The 13,446-nt window shown below is 39.9% G+C and overlaps 1 protein-coding gene across 10 annotated transcripts in view; it reads left to right on the forward strand.

Annotated features, from left to right (window-relative positions):
* The window catches only part of STAG1 (stromal antigen 1), a 237,727-nt gene that overhangs the window by 118,991 nt on the left and 105,290 nt on the right, over positions 1-13,446 (forward strand). For 8 of the 10 annotated variants that reach the window (XM_014537494.1, XM_014537495.1, XM_014537496.1 and 5 more), the window contains one exon: positions 5,709-5,864. In XM_014537494.1, coding sequence (XP_014392980.1) covers positions 5,709-5,864 — 156 coding nt within the window. The remainder of the gene's footprint in view (positions 1-5,708; positions 5,865-13,446) is intronic. The other 2 variants (XM_014537497.1, XM_005863539.2) reach the window with 1 other exon arrangement.

Consider the following 13,446-nt stretch of genomic DNA (forward strand, 5'->3'; position numbering starts at 1 on the left):
CTCTCCTTTTTTTCTTTTTTTTTTAATTCTGGCATTTATTTACCTTCTATGCCTGTCACTGGAGCTGAGAGCCGGCTTTCTCTCTGAGGCTCGGCTGCTGAAAGCAGGTTTCTGGCCTTTGTTTACCTTCTGTATTCGAAACAATGTTGCGGTCTTGCTGGCTGAAGCCTGGCTGACTAAAGCCGGTTTCTGGGGTTTTGTTTAGCTTCTATATTTGTTACAATGTTTCAAACTGCAAGCTCAGAGGCCGGCAGCACAGGCGGGGAAGCTTGGATTCCTCCATCACTGAAGCAAGGAAGCCTCCCTGTTCGCTTCAAGCTGCCTGGCTGCCAGCCGCCATCTTGGCTGGCAGTTAATTTGCATATCTCACTGATTAGCCAATGGGAAGGGTAGCGGCTGTACGGCTAATTACCATGTTTCTCTTTTATTGGATGGATAATACAACAAAAATGAAATGAAAAATATTTCGTTTTATAAATGTATTAAATTTCAAATGCATTTCAAATAACTCTGATCATTCTGAAATAATGAAATGAAATATATGGATTTAATTAGCAAACAGGAGAGTTTCAGGTTTTTATGTCTGCACTTAAATATTACTACCTCTCAGAAGCCTTTTTTGACCACTTTTAATCCCCTCCATCATTTTACATGCTTGTTTGTTCCTTGTACTGCTCAGTACTAACATTTAACACTCCCTTAAAATAACATTTATTTTAATCATCTCTATTTAAGTTATAATTTCTATTCATAAGTTCTTGTTACAGTCTAATAAAGGATACAGTATGACTTTTAAGTAACTCCTTCAGCTATTTCTTTCTCCCCTAGGCTATTTCCAAAAGAAAAAGTTCTCTGTAGTTCTATTTTGAAAATGTAATTTCTTTAGCCAAATATTAGTGACAAAATTGGTTGAGGCATGAATACATTGTGTGCTACAATTTAGATAGTGAACCTTCTTGAAACTGGTAATTATTTCTCACTCTAGAGCTCTCATGAGATTCCTTGTATGTGAGAGATAATTGTAAGTGTCAAAACAGCCCTATTAGCCAAGAGTTATTCTCTGAAATTTATATTGTCATTTGAATTTAGTCAGCTTTCTTACTAGAAAGACACCTGTGAAGGGTACTATAAGAAACATTTAATTAAAATTCATTAAAGTTAAATTTCTTTTTGTTCTAAGCAGAAAATATTTAAATTCCATCTTCCAAGAAAGTAATGCAAAATGAAAGCTTAAGTCCAGATAGTAAAGGTTCATGCCTCCTAAAAAAAAGACATATTAACTGTGAGGATCAGTAAATTAGATACTTTTTTCATATAAATGAACATTATCATTCTTTTATGCTATAAAATAGCATGAACAACAAAGGATTTTGCCCCAGAATTATTCTTTTCTAGTTTGTTTTTATTTCTTTGAATTTTTAAGTAAAGTGTATTCTGACTTCATTTTTAATTATTAATTTCAAGTCTTCAATACCAGAATGCTATGAAAATTAGTCTATGATATGATTGTCTTAAACCTTCCATCTTGTCTTACTTTTTTGCTCCCTACTTTAATCTTTGCTTTGAAATCTCCCAGATATCTGCAGCTAAACATTCCTCAATGGGGTGTGGCCATTGGAAATGAAGATTAAGTTGTTAAAAAATAAATTTTATATGAAAACCAAGGATTGGAGGACTTAACCTGCATGAGAAAAATATCTGTACTATCGAAAGTTATATTGTAATTAAGTCAGGGAATATTTAGAAATACACTGCGGTTTTACTTATACTTCATCTACTTAAATAGAATGTTAGTTCCTAGAGGTCAAGAAAGCTGTTAAAATGTTGGTGATGCATACAGAAAGAGCCATGTTCCAAGGCTCTTTAGAAGTCTAGTAGGCAAGATAAAAAGGTATTAGAAATTAGACTTAGAGATGGTTATAAAAAAAGATTATGAAAAAGATTTTTCTTCTGAAATAAAGCCAAACCTTTATATTCTCTAGCCTTAGGAATTAGCCACCTATAATCTCAATATCATTGGTAATGGTGATGCCAATGGTAATAAATGAGCTGTGTATATGTGAAGCTACCATGCTTAGTCGTCACTATAGTTTTAATTAGTGTGCCATGCCTATTCATCTTGTCCTCAGTCTGAGCTTCTGAAATTGTGTGATAAAAAAGGTAGCCTATTTTTTTGTGTCTCGGTTTTTTGTTGTTGTTTGTTTTAGGATTAATTTTTTAAAGGTAATAGAGTACAGCAGAGAATAAGTCCAGTGGATCTCTGGGTGATGACTAGGACTGAGAAAGCTAATAAAACGTTGTAATGTGGGTGTTTAGAGGTTGTGTTTTGTTTTTCGGAGGGGGGTTGTTTTGTTTTTGCTGCTGTTATTTTTTTGTTTGTTTTTATTTGGACAGCCAGTAGAAGACAAAGTGCATGAATTTGCACTTTACAAATATGGAAATTTATATTAAATAGTAGAATGATACCAAGTGACAGGCAAGGATGTGTGAAGCATTGATTTATGGAGAAATTGGTTAAAACTGAAAATGTGTATTCTTTCTCACCTTGTAATTTCACTTCTCAGGTACTATAAAAACAGTGCCTTGCAGACTTATTTGACCATGTCCTACATCATGTACACAGTCTTCCACAAAAAAAAAACTTAGTGCCTTGCCATATGTGAATTGTTTTAATATTTTCTATCCTAAATACTTTTATATTTTTGTTACTGCTCAGTTTATTTCATAATGTGCCCATAGGTAGTGATGCACTGCTTAAGAAACACTACCCTAAGGAAACTCACATGTGTGCACAGGAGACTACCTAAGAATGTTCATGGCATTCATTGTTAATAAAGCAAAAACTTACAAACAACCTAGATGTCTGTCAATGAGAGAATGTATAAATAATTTGTAAAATATTTGTAGAAAGGACCACTAAACTTCAGTTAAAATTAATATATTGGAACTGGAGCTATGTGAATCAGTATGTATAAGTGTCAAAACATAGTTTGGCCCTGATTGGGTGTCTTTGTTGGTTAGAGCATTGTCCCATACACCAAAAGGTTGCAGGTTCAATTCTCAGTCAGGGCACATACCTAGGTTGTGGATTCGATCCCTGGTTGGGAGGCAACCAATCGATGTTTCTCTCTCTCTCTCTCCCTTCATCTTAAATATATCCTCAGGTGAGGATTAAAAAGAAAAAAAAAAAACCTGTCTAATTTGTGAAAAAGCAAATTGGAGGAGGGTATCTATAGGATATTAATTATGTAAAATTTCAAATACATAAAACAATACATATAAAATTTAAGCATGAAGAGACAAATGGGAATGATAGTCATTGAATCAAGAATAGTCATTTATTCTTGGGGAGGGAATTGCATCAATAAGAGGTATAGAGTAAGCATTGAGCTAAGTTAACTAAAATATTACAGTTGAAATATTTTTATTATATTGTTTCTATAACTTTTATATCTGAAATTTTTCATATTTAGAAAGTAAGGAATGTCCTTGAGCCATTTATGTTCAGTATTATCATGGTTTAGGAACATCATTTTGCAATTGTAGTAAAGCTACTTTTTATATACTATTGTCTATATCAGGGGTCCTCAAACTGTTTAAACAGGGGGCCGTTCACTGTCCCTCAGACCGTTGGAGGGCCGGACTATAGTTTAAAAAAAAACTATGAACAAATTCCTATGCACACTGCACATATCTTATTTTGAAGTAAAAAAACAAAACGGGAACAAATACAATATTTGTATTTGCATGTGGCCCGCAGGCTGTAGTTTGAGGACCCCTGGTCTATATAATAAAAGGCTAATATGCAAATTGTCCCTTCAATCAGGGGGCGGGGCGGGCCCACCAACTGCCCACGGCCCCTCCCCTGGCTTGCCCCGCCCCTGGTTGTCCAACTCACCTGATCAGGGGCGGGGCTGGCTGGCCAACCTCCCACGGCCCCTTCCCATGGCCGGCCTGCCTGATTGGCCCCGATCAGGGCGGGCCTGCTGGACCCCACCCGTGCACAAATTCGTGAACTGGGCCTCTAGTTGTCTATAAATGACTAGGTTGATGGCACTTAAAAATTATCATAGTAAACAGTTATGGAAGGTTTAGTAGGTGCCAGGCACAGTTCTAAATGTTACTTTTATTAGTGATTTAATTCTCACAATAACTCTGTGAGCTCCAAGTACAGTTATTATCCCTATTTTACAGATGATGAAATCTAAGAAAGAGGATGTAACTTACCTAAAGCCACACAGCTAGTAAATAGCAGAGCCAGGATTTGAACTCAGGATGTCTTGCTCCAGAGCCTGTACCATTAGCCTCTATGCTATAGAATCTCTCCATGAAGAAAAGGTATTAACAACAACAACAAATACAGGAAAACTAAAGATTGTGATTGGTAGTGTAGCTTTGAAAGAGAAAGTTTCTCACATTTTTATTTTTAAGGAATGACTTAAGAGTAACAGATTAATTAGAGCAGAGAATGAAATATTAGAATGCCAATACTCATTTTGTCACAAAAACAGCAACTAAGAAAAGCTCCTTAGTTAATAGTAAAATTTCAGCTAAATTATTGCCAAATTAATTAATTGATAGATGATTGCTTTATATTAATTGGATAACTTAAAATTATCTTAAATTTACTTTGATGCTCAATCTACAAAAGAAAGTTGGGATTCACTTTATTGTATTTAGTATGATTTTTTTTTTTTTATAGCCAGAAGCTAATAACCTGTTGAAAGATTAGGTAAATATAGTAACATTGTATTTGCTCATGATTCACAGATTTGAGAGTAGGAAAATTTCAGGATATCATATTGGATGCTTATAGTGAGGTGAAGCCATCTGGGCATGGAGCCTAGAAACCTGACTTTTGGGGTTGGTTCCATCACCACTTCAAAGTGTAGTCACCAAGGTTGTTTCCATTGTGACTAAATGTAAATTCTGTCCTGTGCAATTACATTAAGGTTTTGGGTTTTGCAAAATATCATACATTTTCAAATAACATTTGCTTCTGCAATTTTGCCTAATAGATATATTAGTTTGTGTCTTTGTCATAAAAATCGCTTTCATTTAATTTATTACATGTGTGCCAGTTTAGAAAGATTCACAGCTATTTAGAGCAACAATTTTTTGAGTTCTACATTATTCTGTATTTGGATGTTGGTACTCTGATTTCCTCAGAAGATTTTAACATGTTTGTTGACTTCATAATAGTTGTGAGGCTTTCAGAAAGCTCCAATAGCCTAGTTCAGTGGTCGGCAAACTGCAGCTCGGCAAACTGCGGCTCCCGAGCCACATGCGGCTCTTTGGCCCCTTGAGTGTGGCTCTTCCACAAAATACTGACTTCTGCACATGGGCCACGAGTTTCAGTCACACTGTACGTGTACGCCCGCACGTGGTATTTTGTGGAGGAGCCACACTCAAGGGGCCAAAGAGCCGCATGTGGCTTGCGAGCCGCGGTTTGCCGACCACTGGCCTAGTTCAATGGATATATGAACTGAAATAAGATGATTTCCAGAAGCATTATTTTCTAGTTTGGTATTGGTAGTTTTTATTCTACAGGAGCCATATTAAAGAATAGAAGATACTCAAGTTGGAGGCCTGCAAATGTTAAATACAGTATTATGAATGTTAATATTTATTGCTTGCTAAAAATAAGTATGGAGTATGTTCTGGCTTTTTATATTATTCAGGTTTTTGTTTCTTTTTTCCTTCTCTAGTGATGCTATTGCTGAGATTAGAGCCATTTGTATTGAAGAAATTGGAGTATGGATGAAAATGTATAGTGATGCTTTCCTAAATGACAGTTACCTAAAATATGTTGGTTGGACTCTTCATGACAGGGTAAGTTACTCTGTTCCAGGCTTTGATAGAAGGTATGTTTGTCTTATTACTAGACAATATTTATAATAGTGTGGAAATCTAAGATGATACAGCAAAATAACTATTCACTTGATGGCTATGATAAAATTTGAGACATCAGCCCATGTATGAAAACCCTTCTTACTTAGTTGTAATGCTGTCTAAAACCAAAAGTGAGCCCAGCCAGCATGGATCATTTGTTGACCGTCAACCTATCAAGCAGGAGGTCATGGTTCAATTCCAGGTCAGGGCTCATGACCAGGTTGCAAGGGGTTGCATGCTCAATTCCCGGTGTGGGGCTTGCAAGAGGCATCTGATCAGTGTTTCTCTCTCATCATTGATGTTTCTATCTCTCGCCCTTCCTCTCTGAAATCAATAAATATGTGTATGTTTTTAATTTGACAGTCTGTTACATATAAAATTTTAAGAGAATATATTATCCCAATAAGCTAATTATAATCTTTTTCTAATTTGGAATCAAAAGAAATTCCTTGTTTTCCTTAAAATATAAGAACTAAATAAGCTTTCTGGTTTTAAATTTTTTAGGCTCATGTCACGCTAGAGTGTTTTCTCAGAGTTGAATAGATTTTTTTGGATTCTAGGATATTTGATCTGAAAATGTATTTCTATTAGAAAAGGCTCTGACTTTAGAAGGAACCCCACGTTATTGAGTCCTGGATAAGTAATCTTCAAAATAATCAAGTGGGGTGATAAATAATTAGAATTTTTGTAACGAATGACTGGACATTCTATAACTCGAATTACCAGATGTTCACAAATATAGAAATGTTGCCATTTACTTTAAATTGTTATGCTAGCAGTGATAACGGCACCAGGTGTTAGACTGATGGAGTCAGACCGGACCTCAGTTCAGCAACCTCAGTACTTGGGTTCTGGCTAAGAAAGAGTTCCAGCCAAGACTCAAACTATAAGAGAAAATTTATTTATATGTATTTTTTTAATCCTTACCTGAGCAAATGTGTTTTACTGATTTTAGAGGGGAAGGAAGAGAAAGAGAGGCAGACAGACATTGATGTAAGAGAGAAAAATCGATAGGTTGCCTCCTGTGTGTGCCTCCACAACCTAGGTATATGCCCTGACAGGGAATCAAACCCGCAACCTTTTAGGTGAATAGGGTCGACAACATTCCAACCAACTGAGCCACATCAGCCAGGGCAAGAGAAAGTTTATTTAGAAAGTCACAGAGGTACAAGAAGTGGGCGGTAAAATAAATGGGCTCAGGAAACAAGTTACAGAGACAAAAGAAGGGCCCTGGAGCTTAGGAGAGAGAAAGATAAAGGTAAAACACCTGGGGGTGAAAGGGCGAGGGCTATGCCCTCCATCTTGCCCAGTATCCTCCATGTTGGGGCAGCAGCCATGTGCTCAGACCTTCTTCCCGGAAGCCCAGGCCTCTGCTGGCCACGCCCGGGATTTCTTTAACCAATGACAGTCGAGGGATGTGCGCGCCATAGAAATTACCGCATCCTATGTAACAAGACCCGACTTGCGCCTGGCCAATCAGCAGGGCCCACGGTCATCTCTCCTCCCCTCACTCCACCCCCCTATTAAAACCCTGTTTTTTCTCACGGCGGTCTCTCTCTCTCCTCTTGCCGTTGCGTCGGAAGAGGCTGGGAGCCAGACCCGGGTCTGTAATAATAGTAAAGGACTCTCTGCTTTTGCATCGGACTTGGCTGGCTCCCTGTTGGTCTGTTGGGGATCTTGAAATCTGGGCATAACAGGGAGAGGGAAAAAAGGGGGGTGAAAGAGGGAATTGGGGAGGCTTTGGTGTTCTCCCTGTAGGGAGAGCCTTACTTGATCCTCTGTCTTGAGGTTATTTATCTGGAGGTCTTAGGGAAGGATCCCAGTAGAATATTCATCAGCTTTCCAGGTGTTTCCTTTCAGGGTGGTGGTCTCTACTGATTGGTCAGCGCCGGGGCAGGGGGTTATTAGTCCATGCATCTGGTCCTGATGTCAGCCTGGTGTCACTTGTCTGGTTTGGCTCCTTTTCTGGGCCTTGAGCTGAAACACAACTGCGGCTTAAATGTTATCCCTAGGGGTGGGTTAATGCTGAAGGGAGTGGGCGTGCAAGGATTTAAATGGGATTCACTTGAGGGCACTCTGGCCCTTGTTTCTCCTCCAGGGGGGTCTATTGTGTGAATAGCCACATGCCAGGGGAGGAAAGGTCAGGGGAGTGTCCCAAACACTTGACTAACAATATGAAAGGTCACATGGTCTAAACTGCATCACCAGCAATATTCTAGAGCAGTGGTTCTCAACCTTCTGGCCCTTTAAATACAGTTCCTCATGTTGTGACCCAACCATAAAATTATTTTCGTTGCTACTTCATAAATGTAATGTTGCTACTGTTATGAATCATAATGTAAATATCTGATATGCAGGATGGTCTTAGGTGACCCCTGTGAAAGGGTCGTTCGACTGCCAAAGGGGTCGCGACCCACAGGTTGAGAACCGCTGTTCTAGAGGAAGAAAGGTTACCCTGGGGGTGAGGTCCTTGTTTTCCCAGTTTTGCCTGTTGCTAGGCACCTAGGGCTTTCCACCCTGGTGACCTTCTGTACCTGGCCTATCTGTTCATGTGTGTCTAACTGCCTACTAAGTTATATTCCAACTAGAGGCCCGGTGCACGAAATTTGTGCATGGGGGAGGGGGGTTTCCCTCACCCGACCAGAGCTCTCTCGCACCCGGGACCCCTCGTCTAGGGTCCCTAGGCCTGGCCGGCAATCAGGGCCTATCAGAGCTTTCCTTCCCCTGGCTGCTGGCAGCTGGCCCCGCCCCCACTGCTGCCACTGCTTGCCATCTGTGCAGCGCTGCCCCCCCTCCCCCACCACTGGTCGCCTCCCTCTGCAGGTGACAGGCATGGGGTGCGATCGCTTGGCTGGCCTGGGCCTCCCTCTTCGGGGCAGTCGCTGGTCGGCCCTGCACACCCACCACAGTGTCGCTGACCAGTGGCCTGGGCCTCCCTCTGTGGGGTGATTGATCGTGGGGGGCCCCCAGATTGATCGCCCTGCAGAGGGAGGCCCTGCCCACACACTGCAGCACCGCTGGGACTAGCGATTGCCCAGCAGAGGGAGGCCCTGCCCACCCAGCCAGGGCTTTGTGATCGGTCACTGCTCAGAGAGTGGCCTGGGCCTCCCTCTTAGGGGCGATTGCGGAGCGCGCCCCCCCCCCCAATCGATCGTCCCTCAGAGGGTGGCCTGGGCTTCCCTCTGTGGGGCGATCGTAGGGTAATGGCGGGGCCCCCCAACCAAATGCATCGCACCCGCCTGGCACCAGTGCGTGTCATAGCGTGGTTGTCCAGACGGTCGTTCTGCTGTTCGGTTCAGTCGATTTGCATATTATGCTTTTATTATTATAGATTTTTTGAATTGTTAAAAGTTATCACAGCTATTGGAAGACATTTTATTTTTAATGCAATTATATTCTTAGATTTTTAAGGCAAATTTGGTAATATAGTAAGCGTCTCTCTATCTTACTATTATCAACTTGTTGAGGATTTAAAAAACAACAAACATTTACTTTCTGACAGTGTTGATTAGGAATGGGGGCACAGCTTAGCTGTGTGACCCTGGCTCGAGGTTTGTAACAAGTCTACAGTCAAGGTGTTGGCCAGGGTTACAGTCATTTTCAAGCTTGAAAGGGTCAGATTCTGCCTCAGGTCCTTGCTGGCTGTTGGCAAACTTCCTTTCCTTGCCAAGCAGGTCTCTCCATAAGGCAACTTATCACATGACAGCTATCTTCCCCAGAATCAGCAAGGGACTTCAGCAGCTTCCATTTCACTCAGCCACAATCCCCACTGGTTTTTACAGCCCCAAGTTATGGGGATTTCTCTTCCCAGCTCTGGAACCCTGGCCTGGTGTGAGGCTGGGACCCCCTGCTTCTCCCGAGAGGCCTTGGAGATATCCCGCCCAATAACAAAAACACCAGGTTCAAAACATACCACCCCTCCTACCAGTCTCAGTGTGTTTTCTTCTTTACTTCTGTAGTTGTAGGACTTCCAGTCAGCCAGATTTCAGACTGTTCTGAATGATGGTTGTTCTGTATTTTACTTGTAATTTTTATGTGGTTGTGGGAGGCAGCGAGTGGCATTTACCTACACCACCATCTTGGTTCTCCCCAGTGATTTATTTTTTAAATAGCATGTGGTAACTATTATCAAAGATATTTTGAAAACCACAAAATTATATAAATTATAATAAAAGGTCCCAAGGAAGTTTTTTTTTTAATATATTTTATTGATTTTTTACAGAGAGGAAGGGAGAGGGATAGAGAGCTAGAAACATCAATGAGAGAGAAACATCGATCAGCTGCCTCCTGCACACACACACACCCCCCCACCCCCCGGGGATGTGCCTGCAACCAAGGTACGTGCCCTTGACTGGAATCGAACCTGGGACCCTTCGATCAGCAGGCCAATGCTCTATCCACTGAGCCAAACTGGTCAGGGCCCAAGGAAGTTTTGCAGGCCATTTTTGCTGTAAGAGAGTTCAGTGTGTGAAGATCCTCACAAGTTGATTGCTCAGCTTCAAAATTGCTAATTTTTAATGGATTTTAAAAGGGGTTCTTCTCCCCTACCTCATTTGAAGGAAAATTTTATTAGCACATAGTGAATTTTTTTCCTGAATATTTATCTTCCCTAGCAATTGCTTTTCTCTTCACTAATAAATTCTAAGCTTGATTCTGTGTTTTCTTTGTCTAAAGTCCTGTATTTTATTCCTCACCACTATCATACCAGTTTTCCTTCTCTCTTACCTCCCTTATAGAGTATCCTACTGAATTTAAGTAACAATCACCAGTTTTAACAGAATTTATGTGTGACCACAAATTCTGGGAATAATACTGATTTGATATGATTTATCAAAAGACAAAAAACTATCATTTTAAAATCAGTAAACTGCATTTGTTTTTAGAAATCCTCTGTCCAGATAAAGGAAAAGGTGGGTTTCTCTTGTATGGTGTTGATAAAATCACGTAAGGAGTACTGTTTTTAGTAGAATGACTTTATAACCTTCTACAATTTCCAATTACATTATTTAGACTTGGCGTTAGTATTAAATAATGCCTTCCAAACTTTTCTTTTTAGCATTCCCACTTTATTTTCCTTGTACTTTTTTTTTTTTTCTGTGAGTATAGTCATTTGTTTCTCTACTTTTAGTATGGTTGAAACTGCTCATTCTGTATAATATGGCTTCTGCATTCAGACTCATCCTGTGCCTTTTCAAATGAGCTAATAAAACTTGTCCTTTTTTTGTCCTTTTTTTAAAATAAGTTTTTGTGGGGGGTTTTTAGAGATGAAGGGAGAGAGAGGAATTTCCATTGGCAGCCTCCTTCATACCCTTTATTGGGGATCCAGCCAGAAACACCAGCATGTGCCTTGACCAGCATGTGTGCTGACCTGGAATCTAACTGGAGGCCTCTCAGTCCATGGGATGACGCTCAAACAACTGAGGCACACTGGCCAAGGTTTAATTTTTTATTTATTTAGTCTTTATTTTAGAAAGAAAAAGAGGAAGGGGGAGAGAGAGAAACATCAATTTATTGTTCCATTTATTTATGCATTCATTAGTTCTTTATCATATGTGCCCTGACCAGGGGTTGAATCTGCAATGTTGGCATATGGCGATGACGCTCTAACAATCTGAGCTACCCAGAAGGGACTGTCTCTTTTTTAAGAATACATTTTAAATATCAGTTGCATTTTTTCCAGTTTTATTGAGATAAAATTGACATATAATATTGTATTAGTTTTAAGTGTACATGTAATAGTTTGATATCCCTTCTGTCTTCATTTTAGAATTTTTGAGATTATAACCCAGCCTACCATCTAAATAAGACAAACTTCTTTTAAATATTGCCAGTTAATATAAGTTTTATAATATATGTTTTAATCAATGGAAAGACACTATCTAACAAGTAAAGGAGTTATTAGAGATTATCTTTCTGTTGACCAAAATTTACTTCTAAATTTCTACCCAATTGTTTTAGTTCTGTCACTATTTCATCTGACATGGAATAAATCTAATTTATATACAGCTAAAGTAATCTCTGTGTTCTGGACTAAATATCTTAATCATTTTTTGCATTTATGCTCATGACACTAGGTTGCCTTTCTCTATCCTTTCCATTTTGTCAGTACTGCTCTGTACTATTTTTATTTTTAACTTGTGTAAAATTTTTCTGCTGCCTTCTTGCACAGGCTTGATTTCTCATATCAAAATCTTTTAGTGCTTGGGTGGCATCTATTTTCAGTTAGTCCTCTTATTTGTTTTGAATCATTTCAGATTCTGTTTCTCTTAAGTTCACCAAAACCTTTCTAGCTCTGTATATGTTAAGTAAATGACATCTGTTGCCTGTCACCAGAAGTAGAAATTCCAGCACCTTTGCACCTTGACATTGGGACTGCCAAGGAAATCACAACACAGTGAAGCACTGGATGGAACAGTGCTTTACTCACATAGAGAAGGGGCAAAGCAAGATCAGCTTCAGTAGTGTGTGTCAGTCCACCATGGCCAACTGTCCCTCCCAGGAGTCAACTCAGGGCAGCCTTCCCTCGGGGACAGATTTATTGGTGTTGGCCAGATGCCATGACACACAGGCTTAAGCAGAACAAAAGAACAAATATTGAGTCTGAAACAGGAAAGGTATTACCACACAAAGTGATAAACCCAGCATGGGCTGTGAGGACTCTTATCTCTTGATAAGAGAGTGCTCCAGGCCCAAGGCCTATTCTTAAGCAATCAGGGGGGTGGGGGAGGGTGATCAAAAGACTTCATGCAGGAGACTGTCAACATTCCACTCCCCACTCCTGCTTAGCCACTGAATGGCAGATAAAGTATATCAAATCCTGCGGGACCATATCCACCTCAAACTTGGAGGTGGAGTTGTGTCTACCTGGGCCCTGGACAACCTATATCAGCGGTTCTCAACCTGTGGGTCGTGACCCCTTTGGGGGTTGAACGACCCTTTCACAGGGGTCACCTAAGACCATCGGAAAACACATATATAATTACATATTGTTTTTGTGATTAATCACTATACTTGGGGGTCACCACAACATGAGGAACTGTATTAAAGGGTCGCAGCATTAGGAAGGTTGAGAACCACTGACCTATATGGACATGGATTGCTCATAGAGCTTTTCTGTCATTTGGAGGCAGCACTTTACAAGGGTAATACAAGAACCAGATCTAGGAGGAAGATCAGGCTTCCCTGGAAGATGGTGTTTGCCAAGCACCCCAAATGCCTGGATTAAGCCATCTAAAGGTCAAAAAGTAAGAGGGAGGTGCTGAAACTGTACAGCTGATAACCATCCCACCTAAGCATAGATATTCACCAGCTCAGTTTTTGAAGTTCCTCGAATTGTTAATGTACTACTACAGTGATGGCGAACCTTTTGAGCTCAGCGTGTCAAAATTTTGAAAAACCCTAACTCTGGTGCCGTGTCACATAGAGAAATATTCATAATTTTTTTTTTATATTTGCAACATATTTTTGATTATTTTATATATTTAAATGCCATTTAACAAAGAAAAATCAACCAAAAAATATGTATAAAATGAACAAAAACAGAAAAACAACAAT

The sequence above is a fragment of the Myotis brandtii genome, unplaced genomic scaffold (assembly GCF_000412655.1).
Source record: "Myotis brandtii unplaced genomic scaffold, ASM41265v1 scaffold18, whole genome shotgun sequence".
NCBI classification, from domain to species: domain Eukaryota; kingdom Metazoa; phylum Chordata; class Mammalia; order Chiroptera; family Vespertilionidae; genus Myotis; species Myotis brandtii.